The following is a 19,124-nucleotide window of genomic DNA, read 5'->3' on the forward strand; positions in this document are numbered from 1 at the left end:
TTCTAGGAAAGACTACAGATGGACAGACAGATGCAGACGTGCCTGGGAGAGGGACTAGGGGGCACCAGGAAGCTGCCTTGCTTGCCTTGCTCCTTCACCCTCTGGGAAGCTCTGTGTGTCCTTTGAGGTTTCATGGGGGCTTCCAAGTTAAGCAATGATGACGTTGTTGGCCATTGGGCTCAGCTCAACCTTAGGTCCAGTCAGCTGCCAGAGGTTGGAGGTGAGGATGAAAGTGCTGACCATCTAATCACATGAGTGGCTCTTCGGGCAACCAGCACCCTGAACAGATGTGCTCCTGTCAGCCTGGAAAGCACAAAGGACTCAGGAGCCCGGAGTCAGACACTTCTGTCGCTGAGGAAATTACAGTGCTGTTAAGAGCTCTGTGTCAAGAACCATTTCAGAGAGTCTGTGTGAGAACAAAGATCCTCCTGGTGCCCCATCCACAAAGGTTTTAGCTCTGCCTCAAGAACCTGGGGAAGAGTGTGTGTGTGTGTGTGTGTGTGTGTGTACTTGCATATACGCAGACATATATATGCACACACATACAGATGGAGATATATACACATAACATATACACACTTCTAGGTCAGATGAAAGTATCACGAACAATAGCAATTTATAAGTTTAGATGAACTAATGATCTCCAGTTACATTTTTCTACAGAAATCATGTGACACAGTACGTTTTAATTCAGTGTATAGATAGCTCTGATCCTCAAGTAGAATCCTCATTGTTTAAAGTCAACTCTGGTTTACATCTGGTCTTTTTTATTCCTTATGCACTGTGCTCTTAGTTTGAGCATGAATGTGTGCATCTTGTACGCAGTAACAGCAAACAGTCTCATGCTATATTATTGGCAACTGTAATGATGGGACACATGCTAGTCTCATCCTTTCTTGCAATTATTTTATTATTTCGCTTTTTATCCTTTATTATTTATATAGTAATACTGAGCCCTTACCTTAAGAAACATTAATACATTTTTTAAATCTCTTTTCCCTACTCAGTGTAGTGTATTTAAAAAAATTTCCCGGCTTTTTTACATAATAAGAAAATGTATTCATGCACATAATGATTGCTATAGTGTACAATTATTATATAAGCACTGTGTAGCTCCATAGTATTCTAAAGTGACATTCTGCCAAAATGCAAATTTTTAAAACAGCAACTCAGAAGCTATTGTTTGTGTGTCTGCCTTGATAACTGTGAAGCAAATGACCACCAAGTGTTTGATTATAACTCAATTTTCCTATGAGTAAGTTCTGAATCAAGGATTCATTTTTCTTTCTAATTGGTCTCCAGTTGACAGTGGTTCCTCATATTTGTTTAAAAAGGAAACTTTTTCTGCTTTTACTTCTTCGGCATTAAAATTTCATTTAAAAAACTGAATCCTTCTCTTTTGATAAAATTAATCAATTGAGTATTTCTTTTTTGCATACTCTTTTGCTATTATTTGTCTTTTATGTTGGGGTTATTTTTGCCTAGACGTCAACTTCTGGTAAGACATGGAGCTGAACACACTAAGTGTCTCTCTACTTCCATTAACCAGTTTGAAATAGAAGAATGCAACAAGCTATTTTGAAAGTTAGTTACTTATTTCAGTTTTGGCCCAAATTACAGCCACAAACAATTTTAAGTGTGTGTGTTGGTATATATGCATGTTTGAAACACTTATATATGGTATCGTACTACAGGAAGCAAGTCTGAGAGAATACTTTTATAGCTACTTCTACTTGAACCTGGTGGCCATACTTACACAGTTTGCCTTGAGAGAAGAGGAATAAAGGGGAAGACTAATGACTGATTGTCCTGCCTGCACACCAGGGACTTCATGCTGTCATCAGCCTGAGCAGGACGTCCTCTCACGTAACCCTAAATCATTACTCCTTTTCCATCTTCTTCCCCCTCCTCTGTCCTTAACTGAGGCCAGCCTACACAGTGGACTTGATGAATAACCTTTCACTTCACCTTCTCTATGTTTATTTACACAAGTAAATTAGAGGAAAACACATGATGTTATATCTCAGGTTTTTAAATTTTACACGCATGGCATTATGTAGATTTCTTTCTGCTCTTTTCACACATTCTTATGTTTCTTAGGTATTCATTTGTAAATCCAGCTCAACATTTCTGCTCCTTAGAGAGTATGTTCATAATGTGAGAACCCTCTCACACACATGCATAAATTTTATGTTTTAATTCTCCATTCCTCCGGCGATACCTTCTTAATGTGGGTCTCCTTTGCTAACATAAAAAATTATAATAAATACATGCATGCATTTCACCTTGAGCATTTATGCAAAATTTTTTCAGCAATAAATAGCCAGAAATTAGGTTGCTTGATTTTACTAACAGATGGAAATGACTAAGTGAGCACGTACTCTCACCATCAGCTCCAGAATACTGATAGTAACTGACAGAATTGACAGAATCTGATATTTTTGTTTTGCTATTCTATTCACTATAAATTGCTGTCTCCTTATTTAATTTGTATTTCATTAAATAACAGTGCAAGTTTAGCTATTACCATTTCCTTTCCTCTGAATTGCCTTTTAGCGTCCTTTGGCTTGTTTTTCATTGGTTTTTCACTTCTTTGGGGTGTGTGTGTGTGTGTGTGTGTGCGCGCGCGCGTACTTTGCAAGAGAAAACTGTATATTCCATATCAACTCTAACTTCAATTCGTTTATCCCTTGTGGAGGAAGCGATCCAAAACTCTGGTTAAGAAAATCCAGTCTATGCTGTAATATTCCATAATATTTCTAGGAATGTCTGCCATAGTCACTATATAAAACCTATGTGCATGTCACTAGCTATAGTGTGCAAAAGTCCTCATGCCTCAGCACATATCGAGAGACCAGCACCGCAGTGTACTGGGTGTTATCGAATCCTCTCTACCATGCATATGTAGGAGTGAAATAAGAATATCTAACTGATTTAAGAATGTCCTGGAAAAAAAAAGAATGTCCTAGATGGATCAGTAACAGTGACTAATGTCATTAACTGCCAGTCCTCGTTGAGTCTTCTGTGCTGTGTGGTGAACAAAGAATTATGCATAAAGCACTTCAGCTGGGTGCTGAAGTGTGACGTTTCTCTCTAGGGAACACACTTGTGAGAGTGTGGGATCTCAGTGTCAGCCACCCAAGTGCTTCCTTTTTTGCGACATCGTGGTTAGTTCAAAGGAGAACAGACAGAGAAACTATAGCTGTTCGTACCTAGATATCAGTCAGAATTTTTCTTTAAAAAGAACAAAGTAATTAGCTGCCACTGACAGTATTTGTTGCTCTGCTAAAATTAGAAATTTCAAGTGAAAATTAAAAATTTTAAAAATTACAACTGCGAGTGAAAGTTTGACAGCTTCCAATAAATAAAACCTTTCTGAAGAAGTTGGTGGTGATATTAATTAATGTGCTTTTTGACACTACTTAATAAAATGTGTCATCACCTAGAGAATGTGTAGAGCTCAGGAACCCAGTGCTTGCCACTTACAGATGTGTGAGAGTATAGAGACACCCATGGGAAATGATCCATTTAAAGTATAAGACAGACCAGTGCATTTTAACACAATTGGAAAAGTTCACTGGTAGATGTCATATTTCACACAACAACTAAGATTTAGGAAATGAATTTTTTTTTACAGTTTAAGAAACTAACTTTGAAAGTTTTGGTGTAGTGGCAGAGAATATATTATCTGGAAGCATTATTAAAATATCCCTTCCTAGATGGGCATGGTACAGCACACCCGGAATCCTGGTACTCTGGGAGGCTGGGCCAGGAGGATCACAAATTGGAAGCCAGCCTGGGCAGTTTGTGACTTAGGGAGACACTTTGTCAAATAAAAAATTAAAAATAGGGTTGGGGATCAGTTCAATGTGAAGGGCTTCGGTTCAGTATTTACAAAACCTTCCTTTTCTAAATTCGTGTATGAAGCTACATTTTCTTCGTACATTTCAGCCAAAATAAGGAACTATAATAGACCTAATGTAGAAATAAACATGAGAAGCTGTCTTTTCTGAAGCCATATCTAAAAGAGATTCTCAGAAATATAAAATAATCCCTCTTTCTCAGTAAATTTTTGCTTTTGACCAAAACATAATTTTAAATAAATGTAGTGCTTATACTAAACTGTAATTTATTATTCAGATTTTAGATGGTTTAATAAATATTACCCAGATTTGAATCCATTTTAATCTGTAGTACAATAACCATAATACATCACATATTCCACACACATACAGAGACATGTCCCACAATGGCTTATGTGTGTGTTTTGCCTTTGGGACTTTTAATAATTTTTAAGAACAGAATGAGTTCTGAGAACAATACATTTGGGAGAAATTTTTAAATAATAAGAAGCAAGTTATATCATGTACAGGTATAAATTCCCTATGATGAATATTATCATTATGCATATCTTAAATGTACCAAAAAATGTTTCACTAAAAAAAAGCCCAAATCAATTTTTGACAGTGCCATCATCTTCTTTCAGACTGTCGCCTTCCTATGAACTTCACCTCTGATGTCCTAGTTGAATAAAACCTTTAATTATTTCAGTATTGGTGAAAATATTCAATATACCCTCTGCTCCTGAAGCCTTAGGGTTCTTTCCATACCAGTGTGCTAAGATCTCTTTCTCCCTCTCTGTTTCTTCTCTTTCCCTCCCTCCCCCCGTCTTTCTTTCTCTCCTCATGCCTTTCTCATTCCTCCCCTCCTTTGTTGTTTTTGTTTTAGAAATAGTGTCCCCTTTTCCATACTGAAATTATGTACACTTCTGTTAACAGACATTTTACATTGTTAAAATTGTGCTGCAGTGACTATGAACCTGCGTTACCTCACCTATGTGCAGTGATTCTCGTGGACTACATTCCTAGGATAGAACTGTGAATTGCTGGGTTAAAGAGAGCACGCACTTTTCATGTTGCTACATATGTCCAAATTATCCTCTGTGGAGACTGGGTTATTTATACTCTGACCGGAAGTGTGGATATGCACCCATTTCTCCACATTGTGACTAATACTGTGTAATCAAAAAATACTGTTTGTGATGCTGGGGTTTGAATCTAGGACCTTCTGTATGCCAGCTAAAGGCACTACATTGAGCTACATCCCAGCCCTGTGTAACCAAACTTTTTGATTTTTGCTACTGATAGATGAATTATGGTAACTGGGCATATTTAATTTTATTATTGCTATAAATGAGATAGAGGATTTTTTCATAAGTTTAAATCCATATGTACTTCATTTCATACCAACTAACAAAATCCACTGTACATTTTCATTGGGTATTTGTACTTTAACTATCAATGAAGAAGATCCTCTAACTTCTTTGGTTAATCAGTACTTTGCTGTGATATGTTTTGTAAAAGATGAATTTCTCCATTTCTCATTTGTATTTTGGATTCATTTTGTTTTTTATGAGGAAGAAAATTTTTGTTCAGTGTAATAACACTTTAAAAACTTGTGTTGTCAAGAGAAAGCTGTTTCCATCTCTGACGTTATTTTTAATTCTTTAATGATGTATTAGGTTCTTTTTTATCATTTAAGTGTTTAATTTATTGGGAATGTAATCTGGGATAAGGAAACAGATATGGATCTAAATTTTACCTAAGATTTCTAGCAAATTATCTTAACTCAGTTATTTCTCTTCTCCCTGACTTAAATATCATTTATTTGATATGCAAAATTATTTACATAGCAGAACCTGCTAGGTGGTGCCCTATCCTGTCCTATTTATCTGTCTCTGCATGTTCCCTTTTCACACTGTTTTAATTATTTATATCATTTCTTAGTTGATAATTGCTGGCATACATACGTTAATTTTAAGCTGATCGTATATTAAGCAAAGCTGCAGAAAACCTTTTAATTAGTTTTCACCATTTGTGCTTCTCCTTAATTGTCAGTGTGGACTGTTATATCGTCTTCCAGCGTGGGCCATCTCTCTACCCCATCGTCCTGCCTTCTGGAAAGTGTTACAGAGCTGTCTTGTTGCTCACTGGTTTATTCTGAAGCTCTGTCTCTTTGCAGTTAAAACCACCCCACTGTGAACTGTATTTACACAATTACATGTTTCATACCAGTACCTCCAGCTTCTTATTTATGTACTTGTTCTTGTTGTTTTTTAAAATCTCCATATTTTTCTAGTTTCTTTATTAAAAGTCTTAACATGCTAGTTCTATTAGATTAGTTTTTGTTTGGTTGTTTGTTTAGTATTAGTCCTCAGCTTTCTTTTCTTTTGACAGTGGTGTTTCAGTTTCTCGGGGCATTTGCTGGGCCTAGTGGTGTACCTAGAGCAAAGGATGAAAGCCAAGCCGTGGCTTGAGCTACTCCAGGTGGTTGAGTTGGGGTTCAGAGGGCACCACCTGCAGGGACTCAAATCCAAGCTAAATCCCACCTTCTGTCCTCTCTGCAAGACCCTCCTTTTGCCAGAGCCTCCTCCGTGGTTTCGCCTCTTGAGCCCTCCAGTGAGGGAGGGGAGCACACACAGTGGAGCTTTCAATCTGCTAGCGACTGTAGCCTCCCATTGCAGCCTGGACTGGCACTCTTCCACTGCTTCCTTTGCTGGCCCTGAGCCGGGCAGGAGAAGTGAGAATGAGAATTGCCACAGCCAGAAGCATCAGCCCTGGGAGATCCCTGCTACACTCCCCAGACTCACAAACACGCACTAGGATCTGCAAATCCCCTTCACGTTGGTTGTTCCTGTAGTTGGTGTTGTTATTATTGTTATTATTATTATTATTATTATTATTATTGTGTGTGTGTGTGTGTGCATGCTAGAGTTTAATAAATCTCAGAGCCTTCTTGGCAGCTTTTTGCAGTGGAGTAGCTCAGTGTTAGATACCGGCAATGGGGCCAGTGGCCCAGGCTGCTTACTACCTTCTCAAGGACCCATTAGTTCTCTCTTCTTCTCAGCATTCTGAAGCTAATGGTTAGATTTATACACACAGACTTAATTACTGAAGCTCTAAATGCCTTATTAGCATATAGCTTTGGAAGTTGTTTACAAAGTTGTCTTCATATGGTTATTATGGTGATCACCCTTTATAAATACACCTCTCCAAATCCAACCTCCTTAATATTAAGTGCCTAAGCACAGAACAAAGGGAAAAAAATGCTCCTTATTACCTAAACACAAACAAACAAAACACTACAAAATCAAACATTTTAAGGATTTTCTAGGAGGCAGATATTGTTAAAATTTTCACATATACATATCATATAAATTTCACATATAATCATTTTATTAAAACCTCTTGTTACAAGAGAGGAAATTAGCCTTCAAAATGCTTCACCAAATTGGCCAAATAGTGTAGGAGAGGAAGTGAGGGGACCAAGCCCGAAACCTCACAGTCTTTTCCACTCTCTCCTCAGCTGAGGTCTAGGGAGGACAAATCTGCACAACTTTTCTTTATGTCCATGTCCGTCAGGGTGCACAACTCACTCAAAACTCTTCCAGTGTGATTTTTTGCTTTCAAAAATTAGAATATAGCTACCACCTAGTGGAATAATAATTTCTTTAGAATACAAAACCTAAATGAAAACATGTCATTTCATATCCAACCACCCATCAAGCTCCCAGAGTAATTTAGGAATTTCCGATGCAATTTCCAGTAGACCCTTAGCACAGTGACTAGTGTGATTCAGACAGGCAGAAGACACCTAAGATCACCTTTAGCCATGGTTTTATAAGAGATCAAAAGTAACGTTGGAATCGCGTGGTTGGGGAATGCTTGCAGGTGCTTACTGTGGAGTAGTTTCTACAATTGTGCTGTTGCCTTCCTCTGAGCTATAGCTCATTTTTCACAGCAGCTTAGATTTCTGGTATTAAATCTGAGTATAATCTTGAAGGTAACATCTTAACCTTTTTATGGTGAATCTCTTATTATCTAAGCTTAATCATGCCAGATACATGAGAAATCAAAACTCTGAACCCTACTAATTACCAAAACTTAGGGACCTGAGAATCTGTATTCTGTAAGTCATTTTTGTTTTTATTTTGCAGTTAATGAAAACAGTGATATTCAATTAAAAATATATAATAGAAGCAGAGGCAACTCAAGTTGGGTGACTGCTTACTACCTCGAGTTCTGTGCATTCAGGACTTCTAAATATGAGAGCAAATATGACTCTTCTTAAGACATAATTTCTAATGACTCAGAGAAAAACATAAACTCAGATTTTGTTTTCTGTTATAGGTGCTTACTTTAAGCTTTAGAAAATCACTGTATAGCTCATCAGCCAAAATTCTAGCAAAGATAATTTGGCTGTCTACAAGAGATATAAACAAGATAATGGAAATGAGATAAAAGATAATTGAAAAAGGAATGCGCTGAAATGTGGAATTTGGCTTCCAAACCAGGAGAAAATGTGATTCAAGCTGTCCCTTGTTTATTTTGTATGTATTGGGAAGGTTTAGGCTCTGAAGAGTCTCAGATTTTTAAAAAACAATGCCACACATAGGCTTCTTAAAAGATGTTGTTTTTCCACAGCAGTGCGCTGATTTACCTAAATAATATAATATCTTTCAAAAGCTCCCTGATCCATACTGAGGACTCTAAAATTAGTCATTAGAGCATTAGGTAAGATAAATATAGACAAATATTAAGTAAGGAAGATTTACGTCCATGGCAGATAGTCTCTTTTTAAGCCTCCAAAAGAGAACTGTATTCCTCTCCCTAAGTATGCTGGCGCCTGAGCATGAAATGAGAATGTGGACATTGAGTATCTTGGTCAGTCTACCCACATTGTTGGAGAAAAAGTTGACCATCAACCCAGAATTTTAGGACAAGGGAAAGAGTAGGGGTGCTGTGCTGAGCTGCTGGAGGCCAGGGACCACTCCTCAGTAACTTATGCATCAAATCTCAGGCTGTCCTTACACGCAAGTAAGACCCAAGACCACCCGGGAGCAGCAGTGGGGGAAAAACTCAAGCAGCATAGGGAGGAAAGATGATGAGATTCTGAGCCTCAGAGCTTGATCCTAAGTGGCGGGTTTCCTCATGCCCATCCTCTACAATTTCAAATGTGGACTGTCTCGGTCCACCCCAGAGTGGAAAACCTAGTCCCTTACTAGCCACAGGGGTCTGCCTTTCTCTGAAAAATAGTCTCTGAATGATAAAGGTAGTGGTACACGTGAGACATTTGTCTTTCTGATTCCTGTTGCTGAAGAAGGATGCATTACCGCAGCTTAGCAAGGACACTGAAATGGCGCCTCGGTACTGTTTGCATATGGACACCATCAAGGCATTTTAAAGTGAATGAAACAGATTTAGGTGTTGATTCTATGAATAAATAGCTTTTACATTGCAACATTTATTTTAATCATTATATGTGTCAGAAAGAGATTCCTAAATTTGAGAAAATATTTAAAATTTTATCAGATGTCTATGACTGCTCTGGGGAGTTGTCATAAATTGATTTGGATCAAAAATACAGGGAGGAGATCCTAGCTAGACAGTCTCCAAGGGATGCAGTGCAGAGAAAGGTAACTATCTGGTGAAACAGTAAGAGTCCTCCATGAGCATCACCACAAACCACAGCAGAGGTTACAGAGCAAACATCTAGGGGCCAAAGACACTATTTTTAGTTTTTTGTCCTTACTGCCTTTACCACTTCTCATTCCAGTGTTCAAAGAACTTAGCGAGATTTTTGTATTTTATTTGAAGTGGAAATTTCTTGACGCCTAAATCTGTTGAGACCCATCAACAATTACATGGACATTAAAATTTCATAGCAGTGACACTGAGATTTTATATTAAGAATGCCCCCATTTATTGGTGTACTAAGGTTTTTAGTTTACCAAGTTATACCTGCTTCATCAACCAAATTCAGTCTATACTTCTACCTGAGAGGACTCAGTGCACTGTTCAAAGCTTGTTTACAAGCATTGCTTTTATCTCAAAAAAAGTACTCCATTGTAAAGGTTTGGAAGTTAATGTGTGCCTGTCTGATACATTGTTCTGAAAACAGAACACAGAGTAATGATTAGCTTTTTGTATTACCTAAAATCTATACTGATAAATAAAAATATTCCATTCCCCAAATGGACACTGTGCCCATATTCGTATGCTGGAATGATTATTGTTGTTGATCGTGTTTTGTCTCTTCAGATAAATTTACAAAGGAAAATGCGAGTGACTGGTGTGATTACTCAAGGAGCGAAGAGGATTGGGAGCCCAGAGTATATAAAATCCTACAAAATCGCCCACAGCAACGACGGGAAGACATGGACCGTTTACAAAGCGAAAGGGACCAAGGAAGACAGGGTGAGGCTCCCCACGTGCCCTAGGGAAAAGCTGCCTCACTGGGTGGCCGTGGCTCCGCGCAGGACAGCAGGGCCTTTGGGAAAAGCCCAGGGTGGAACACGCATTTCTGGTGCTTCCCTCTTCTCTTAAAATTGGGCTACTGGGATGAAGGCAGTAGGGAAAAATTTATAACAGCACCATTCAAGATTTTCTAGAACTTTAATAGATGTCCCTACAAATACTTTGTCATAAAGTAGCAGAGTCTTGGGCCAGGGATTTAGCTCCGTGGTGCCACTGCCTGCCTCACAAGTGCAAGGTCCTGAGTTCAATCCCCTGTACCAAAAAGGAAGCAGAGTCTTCATGCGGGACAATTGGACTTTACATTAACAGCAGTCAGCTTGCATTTGCACCCTCCTTGCTTACATATGCTTAGTACCCTGTTTCACTGAATAACTACTGCTCAAAACGAGAAAAGCACCAAGTGATAGAAATTTATATATTTTATATGCTTCATGTTGGAAAACTCATTTATCAGAAAATATACTTTAGAAGAAATGGGTATAATATGCAGTATCTCCTTCCCTTTTTCTTACGACGTTCAGATTTCTAAAATTAAGCCTTCTAATAAATGTTAATTTTAAAAAATATCATGACTACAGATCATCCCATGCAAAATGAAACATAAGAAACTTCATGAAAGATTTTCAAAATTATCCTCTGAAGTACATTTAAATAAGATTTTCTGTTTACTAAGTTACATAAAAGGTAAAATAACAATGAGATTTAAAGGAATTAAACTTGACACATTTTAGTCCTTGTTTTTTAGGAAAGAAACGTAATGTTTCACTGGATAATAAATATAAGGATTGTAAGTCTCATCCAGTCATGTAGGTCTGATTGGTGAAGACCTAATGTTGACAGTCAGACCCCAAGGTGTTATAAATTTTATCATATTAGTAGAAACACAGAGTGTCCAGGAAGCAGCAGTGAAAATTTTTTTCTACCAAAATAAAAGTCAAAGTATTGAGTTGCAAAATAACGAAGCTGATATTAAATTTTATCTGATGTTAAATATTAAATTGGCAGATTTAAGGTCCTCCTTTCTCCAAATAACAGAAAAGTATTCCCCAGGCAGTTGGCTGCAGAATCAATAAGGCCATCATAAGGAAGTATAGAATATGCCATAGGCCACAGTGCTTCTAGCTTTAATTAGGATTTTATCCATGGGGTTTCTGTCCACTGGTAATGGCAAAGTCCTTCCTAAATATTCCAGGCCCCCAAATGTAATGTGATCTTTAAAGCATTATGGAATAAGATATAGGGTTAGTGTGTGAAGAAATTAAAGACGCTATTCTAAATCATAATGCAGAGCTCTGGATTATGTCTTGACGCAGGTGTTCCGTGGAAATGTTGACAACAACACACCCTATGCTAACTCCTTCACACCGCCCATCAAAGCTCAGTACGTGAGGCTCTATCCCCAAGTGTGCCGGAGGCACTGCACCTTGCGAATGGAACTGCTTGGCTGTGAGCTATCAGGTGAGCCTCATATTACCTATCTCCACATGGTCTTTTAAAGAAAATCAGAAGCATGCTTGTCTGTAGTTTGCCCCTAACCTGCAGCTTTCCAACACCTGTAGAAATTCAGTTCTGCTGCACAATGTCTAGAGTAGTTTGGTGAGAAATAGTGCGCTGTTGCTTATGTGTAGAGCAAACAAGTAGTAAAACATGCTACAGGATAGAATTTATTTAGAAAGAGTAATGTGTTTTATTGGGTGGTCAGCGTCAGTGCGAGGAATTCCCAGGAGAAGCTCATCAACGTTAGATGTGTCTCCCTGTTTGGGGTGGTATCTATGATTTATCACGTGTTTTGACAGAAGGGCAGTAAAGACTGGAATCTGCTGACCCCACCTCCTACATTTAGGCTATCAGATCCAGAAAAGCAAGCTGTGTCTTTATCTGTCTCCTGTAAGAACTGGATACTTCCTTTTGGACTTTTTAGACATGCATATTCATCATCCCTCCCTAGGGAACAATATTTCAGTACCAAGATTGCTACCATAATTCATTCTTGGCTCATTCTTAGCTAGAAACCTGCTTGTTGTACAAATAGTAGTTACCCAGCTTGAGGATAATCTATCAGAGGACTCCAAGTTAAATAATTCTTCTCCTCCAGGAGCATCAATTCCAGCTACAAAGATGAAGATGCAATGAGTAGATCTCACAGCAGTCCCATTTCATTCTGAACTAAACAGAAAATTTTCTCTAAGTGTTTCACACTGACTTATATTTTTGGTACTTCTTATATTCCTGGCGTCAAGTTTTACCTATTATTGTCACAAAGACCCAAGGTTATTTTATTCAAACGACTGTGGAGAAAACAGAAATTTCATGTGCACACACCTTTTTTTTTTTTTAGCATAACCTTAAAATATGGATAAACCTTTACTAAACACAAAACAATCCCTTTTAAATAGGTGAGGTTCTTGCAAAGTGACCTCTGGGAGTTTAGGGATTCACAGGTTAAAGTCTGATTTCCTCCTTCAACTTACTTGTGATACTTAGAAAAAGAAAGATATTTAAGTAAAGAAGCAGTATTAAAAATAATCAACCTTAGTGAACCCACTCAAAGAAGTTATAGTGATTTGGTCAGATCTGTGAGTGTTTTTAAGAAGCACATTTTCATTCTACAGTGGAAAGCCTTAGGAAGCAAACGCACACAGTGTTAGTGGTATGCATTATGCAGAGAGCTTAGCCCTGTTTTGGTCATGTGAACCAGTTTATTGATTGTGAGTGGATCTGAGAAGAATTATCACTGTACAGCGATTACACTGCGTGTCACTGTGTCACTGTAGGCCACTGTCCTCCTGAAGCTATTCGTCATAAAGTAATCTCGAGGAAGCCTCACTGTGGCAAGAACTGCTGTAAGCCCTGTGGTTTTAGTTGCTTTACATCACCGTCCCTAATTTCTCAGTCTTTTGATTCATGAGCATCAGTCTCTCCTCCGTGGTGCAGCTACACCCCTAAGGTGTAAATATATGTTCCTCTTGAGTTTGACAAGAGGTTACACCTGGCAATTTACAGATTTTATCTTCAAGAAAAGAAGCAGTGCTGCATCTCCCAACCCTGCAAATTGATTTTCAACTTACGTGCAGAGAATATTTCCCTATGGTTGTTTCTAGAAGCTAGAGAATTTCACTATAGAAATAATCAGTTTAGGTCTTGGTACTTCATTTTGTTCAGGTGCTGTCCACACTGGTGAAAGAGTTAATTAATTTAAATGCTTGAAACAGTGTGGATGAGAAGGGAAATTTGAAATGTGAGGCACAAGGAAAGTTAGCTGTAACACTGGAAATAGTGAAAATCTTCCAAACTATTTCCTGACTACAACATTTTAAAGTCCAAGATTCGTTACAGTTTTCAAGGAACTGACATGAGAATTTTTAGCCTTCCTCGAAGATCACTGGTTGATCTCTTCCCAGACGCTCAGAAAGAGCATTTTTAAATTCTCTAAAAGAGACACAACTTATGATGTTTTGAATGAAACAGAACAAAACCATAATTAGAACAGTAAAACTCATTCCCTCATTCTTTGAACAAATAATTATTAATATTTCTTCCTAGCATTGAACAATAGAATGGGTATGAAATAAACTTTATGATAAAGCAGGAATGGTTCAGAGCATTCTTCTGTCCAATATTGTATTATGTTACAGAAGGAAAAGAATGACTGCCTTTGTTTTTCTTAAATCTCTTCCACAAACTAAGCAAAGTTATAGAAAGATTTGGGGGACAGTGAGAAGAGAGCAGGAGGACGGGACGGGAGGGACAAGTGAGATCTCTAAGGCAGACAAAGCTGTTACCTTGGAGCCGCCCAGAGATGAGCAGCAGCCCACGGCCCCTGTGAGCACAATCTGCAGCCCTTGAGGCGGGATTGGCTGCTTTCTCACTCTGACTGTACATTGAGCCCCAGAGCTTCTTTATCATGGTTTAGCAGGTGTATCTTCCCAGGAAAACCTGTGAAAAGAGCAACCCTCCCTGACATCTTCTGTCACATTTGCACAAGATAAGCGTCCCATGCGGAGAGGGTGAAGACAAACACGGACTTGCCTCAAGACAGAAGAAATGATGGACCAGAACAGCAGTGATAAGCCACAGTTAGGAATTATAAGTGAAGAGTTCTGGACAGCCTGTCTTACAACCTCGACTTAAATGGGTCCTCTTTGAGCACATAGAGCCCATCATAGGATGCCCCTGGGTTCATGCTGATACGCTGATGCTCAGTGACTTTAACACTGCTTCCTGTTGCAGGGGCTTTTATGAAATAAGAAAACTGTCTAAAACCTCCTGGTTGCTAACTGTGCCGGGAATGTTTTAAAGTACTTCATGAAGTAATGTTTAACAGAGGATATCTTCCCATTTATTTGTGTCTTCCTTAGTTTTTTCATCAATATTTGGCAGTCTTTTTTATTAGCCCATGTTTGCAGTACATAGTGATTACATTCATCTTGGGGAGTTGATGCACGTGTACAAGACAGCCTGATTATTTCTTCAGCCCCTTCCCATCCCCTCCCTTCACCCATCCCTTCATCTCTTGATCCCCTCAGTCATTCCCTAGAACATTTCTTTGAGGTATTTTTTTACTATCATCACTATTTTACAGAAGAGAAAGCTCAGGCAAAAGTAATAGGTATAAGACCACACATCCTGCTGGAGGGGACCCAGTGAAATAGGCGAAGTATCAAGTCGCAGAAATCCACTCTTTAATCTCTGCTTCTTTCATGACCGAATTTACCCTCCTACCTTGTGAGCTTCTTGGCCAAAATGTAATGATATTTGTAGAAGGAAGACTCAGTCCTTGGTTAACATAATAGAACCAGGCTTCCTATTACAAAGTTTGTAAATGGAATTGTATATATGGTGTGTGTGTGTGGCCACGCGCGTGTCTGTACACCCATTTTCAACGACATGCAAACTCAGATTTTGCACCATATCAAGCTTGAAAATATATGTGGTAGATTTGAGAATCTTTCAAGAATATTCAAACACAAAGGGTTACAACTATGATTAAAATTTTAAAAAGCATTAAAAAATTTGTCTAGTGATGGTTTTTGCCAGAATTTGTTTTTCCCCTGTTGCCCACTTGTTTACATTTTGTATGTGCACAAAGCCTGCCACGTGCTCTGCACTGAGTGAATTCTATTTCCCTGCTTCCCCAAGCAACCATGTCGGTGCAGTCAGACCTGAGGATAAAGATTAACACATATTTCTTAGGCAACAAAGTGCTGTCCAGTTTAGAATATAACAGAAGAGCAATTTGTGAAGATGGCTTCGTACTGAGGGAATTTTCATTTGCAGTATTATGAAAACAAATTTTAAAAACCAAATAGGCTTTATGAGAAAATGTCCCATTTTTAAAAGACACAATGAAACTGTTGAAAACCAAGGAGTGGCTATGAGGCTTCCTGTGATGAGACGGGAGTTTTTCAGTATGGTTTTCATTTTGCAAAAACATCTATCACAGAAAAGTAGTTTGAATTGTCTTGTTTTCATGTTTTCCAAAATAGAATCAGACAAGGCAGCCTGAATTGGCTATCTTGTTTTTTCTGTTCTGTTCCAGATTTCTTTCTGATTACAGCCCTTTCTTTGGGATTTAGATGCTGTCTCCTTGCGGGGATGGAGAGCATTAGATTTAATCTTCTCTTGCTTATCCTAAATGAACATAGGAAATTTCCGGGATGACAAATTGCTTTTCTCATGGAGCTTTTTGCATCTCCCCTCAGGCTGCTCAGAGCCCCTGGGAATGAAGTCAGGACACATACAAGACTATCAGATCACTGCCTCCAGTGTCTTCAGGACGCTCAACATGGACATGTTCACCTGGGAACCAAGGAAGGCCCGGCTGGACAAGCAAGGCAAGGTGAATGCTTGGACCTCCGGCCACAACGACCAGTCCCAGTGGTTGCAGGTAAAAATTTCCAATACCATTTTACCACCCACCAGTCCTCTTCCTTCCAGAATTTCCTGTTGCTTCCATGAATATCTGAGTCATTACATGCACTTACTTTAAGTGTATCTTTGTCTTTGGCGTACCTCAATGGCTAAAGCAGAAATGCTTCTGAAGCTGTGTCCTTGGGCTGTTGTTACTCCGATGTTGATTTAGAGATACAACTGGCAGGTTGACATAGCAGATTGCACCAGATCACTATGTATAGATTAGCTGATTGTGAGAGCATTTGCATTTTAACTCTCATCTGTTCTAACTCTTTGTGTTAATACTGGTTTTGAAAGTGTGCGAGCAGGAATCCAAAGGATATGGAAATCCTGCCCCTGAACTGCAAATAGTCTCATAGCATCATGACTCCTGACTTATTAGCTCTTTACCTGTGGTTGCTAAGCAATAGAGCAATTTGACTACACTCTCATAGGAGAGTTGCTTATAGAAGGAAAGTATAGATTCTGCAGTGTCTATTTATAATTTTTAAATGAAGTAAGGTTCCAGTAAATGCTTTTAAAAGTAGTCTTCCTGAAATGTACTTATTTGTGGAGCACTTTTAAGTATGCATGCATTTGTTAATGTTTTCTGTGGCGAAAACAAAAAGCTCAATTCTATGAGGTCACTTTATTTGACAGACATGAGTCCCACTCATTGATTTTCTGTACCATATGCATGAGTGGCCCTGTGATAATTTATAGACTGCCTACAAGACATGAACACAATTAAAGTGGCTACTCCTATATTTGCCAATTCTGAAACAATTCTTACTTGACCACTTGAAATTTTCAGTAATCACTTTTCAGTCTTCTCACTTACCCTTACTCTTGTCACAGTTAGAAATAATCACTTTTTTCTTTACTCTCTTTACATTCTACTTGGATCTTTATTCTTCTCAAGCTCTATTGAGCTCTTTTGTTAGCCACTACACATTATAGATAACTACGTATGTCTTTCTCCTATTGCTGTTCCCAAAGGTGGGAGGTAGGTTTGTCGTACATCATCCCAGTACTCAGCATCCAGTCCTTTCCTTGTGTGTAGCGGTAATTATTTAGCAAATGTGCCCATTTATCTGTGTTGGACCCAGACTACATCACAGGATACACAGTGTAACAATGACATGTGAGCCACCAACAGCACTGCCCATGCTTCTAAGACATTACCTTAAAAAAAATACCTCTTAATTGGCTAAAATGACACCACATTTGTTTTTCTCCTGGCTGCTGTTTACCAGTGCTCTTTCAGGCCTTTCTTCCTCTTCCTGTTCTGCTCCTAACATCTCTCACTGACTCCACAAGCTCAGGTTGACTGATGTAGCTAGGATTGGCCATTTCAGCATCCAAAAAGGAAGCAAGAACCCTGAAATCAGGTCACTGCGCCATCACTGCCACTATGCTGATGTCATCTTATTTCACTTGGTTTTCTCCAAAAAATCTTTCCAGTTTCTGGTCTTACTCTTGAAAACAAAAATCCTGTTTCATGTGTGCGTGCGTGCGTGTGTGTGTGTGTGTGTGTGTGTGTGTGTGTGTTTTCTAAAATGAAGGTAGTATTTTCTTGCTCTATTTTTTTAAATCTTTCAATAACATCTTCTTAGAGGAAGAGAAGAAGAGCATAGCCCTGCAGCTGTAGTGTGAAAGTGCCTTTCTCTGGGGAGTCTTGGCTGCTGGTGGCCTCCTCTGGATCTGATTTAAGCCCTTTCCTTTACACAGCAGTCTCACCTTTATCCTTTGGGGCACGTCCCAAGACCCCAGGGCACCCCCAACCCCTAGATCATACCAAACCCTGCATGTACAATAATGCCTCGGTTCATGAATGGTTCTGCTTATAAACAATTCGGTTCTCAAATAAAACTCTTCTACAAACTGCACATCCGTATTGGGTGACAAACACAACTGCGGCCATCTTCCCCACACAAACGCAACTGCAGCCATCTTCCCCCAAATTGTGAAACAAATTAAGTTCGTGAATGGAGGCACCCCTCTACTCTTTTTTCCAACACGCCCTGCAGCATTGCCAGTCAGCACCAGAGTTAATGTGCCTGTCTGTATTTTATGGCCCAATGCCACCTTCACACCATTCTTCTTCCGCGTTGGGGGCTTTATTAAGTAAAATAAGCATTCCTTGAACACAAGCTTGTTTGCCAAAGTCAGTCCGATGACTGAAATGGCTGCTAAGTGACTAGCGGCAGGGATACGTCACAAAGAGCGAGCAGGACAGGCTACCACACAATTTCAGTAGCTGCTTAGGACCGAAGATCAGTTCAAATTCAGATTGTTGTTTCCCAAATATTCCATTTCTGTTGTTGGACTGAGTCTGACTGCAGGCAACAGAAACTGTGTAAAGGAAAACCATGGGGAAGGCAAGGCTGCTGTACCATCGTGTACTCAGCAATTCTCCCACTGTGGGCTTAGCACACGACATCATCGGAAAACATGTTTTCTTTCTAAAGTGCTGCCTTCAGGAGATCTCCCACAACACCTGTCTTGTGTGACTTCCTCAGCTCCTTGTCAGGACCAAACCCAATGCAGACCCAGTGCCTCTGGCAACATCTGACACATGGCAGGCGCACCATGAAGATTTGCTGAATGAATGAACAAATGATTATTTCGGAGAATAATTCAAGTTCTAGGTTTGGGCCCATGTAGCATGAAAGTTTGGTTCTCACTGTAAGAGTTCAGCTGATATACATCCTAAAAAAGTTGTCTGTTCTGGGGCTAAGAATGGAACTCAGGCCCGTGAGTGTACTAGGCAGGTATTTACCACCGCGCTACACTCTCAGCCCCACACTCTCAAATTTTTAAACATTTTTTTTAAATGTCTAAAATGTTGTGTCAAAGAGCAGGCCTTTTGCAATACGGGAATTAAATTCTAATAGTAGGTAGCATTTTATGTTT

At 39.1% G+C, this 19,124-nt stretch overlaps 1 protein-coding gene across 3 annotated transcripts in view; it reads left to right on the forward strand.

Annotated features, from left to right (window-relative positions):
• The window catches only part of Edil3 (EGF like and discoidin domains 3), a 404,159-nt gene that overhangs the window by 285,395 nt on the left and 99,640 nt on the right, over positions 1-19,124 (forward strand). For all 3 annotated transcript variants that reach the window (XM_004841650.4, XM_004841651.4, XM_087180996.1), the window contains 3 exons: positions 10,101-10,256; positions 11,630-11,774; positions 16,019-16,203. In XM_004841650.4, coding sequence (XP_004841707.1) covers positions 10,101-10,256; positions 11,630-11,774; positions 16,019-16,203 — 486 coding nt within the window. The remainder of the gene's footprint in view (positions 1-10,100; positions 10,257-11,629; positions 11,775-16,018; positions 16,204-19,124) is intronic.

Source organism: Heterocephalus glaber, unplaced genomic scaffold (assembly GCF_053883595.1).
Source record: "Heterocephalus glaber isolate CG9 unplaced genomic scaffold, H.glaber_assembly_v1.0 deba00001465, whole genome shotgun sequence".
NCBI lineage: Eukaryota > Metazoa > Chordata > Mammalia > Rodentia > Bathyergidae > Heterocephalus > Heterocephalus glaber.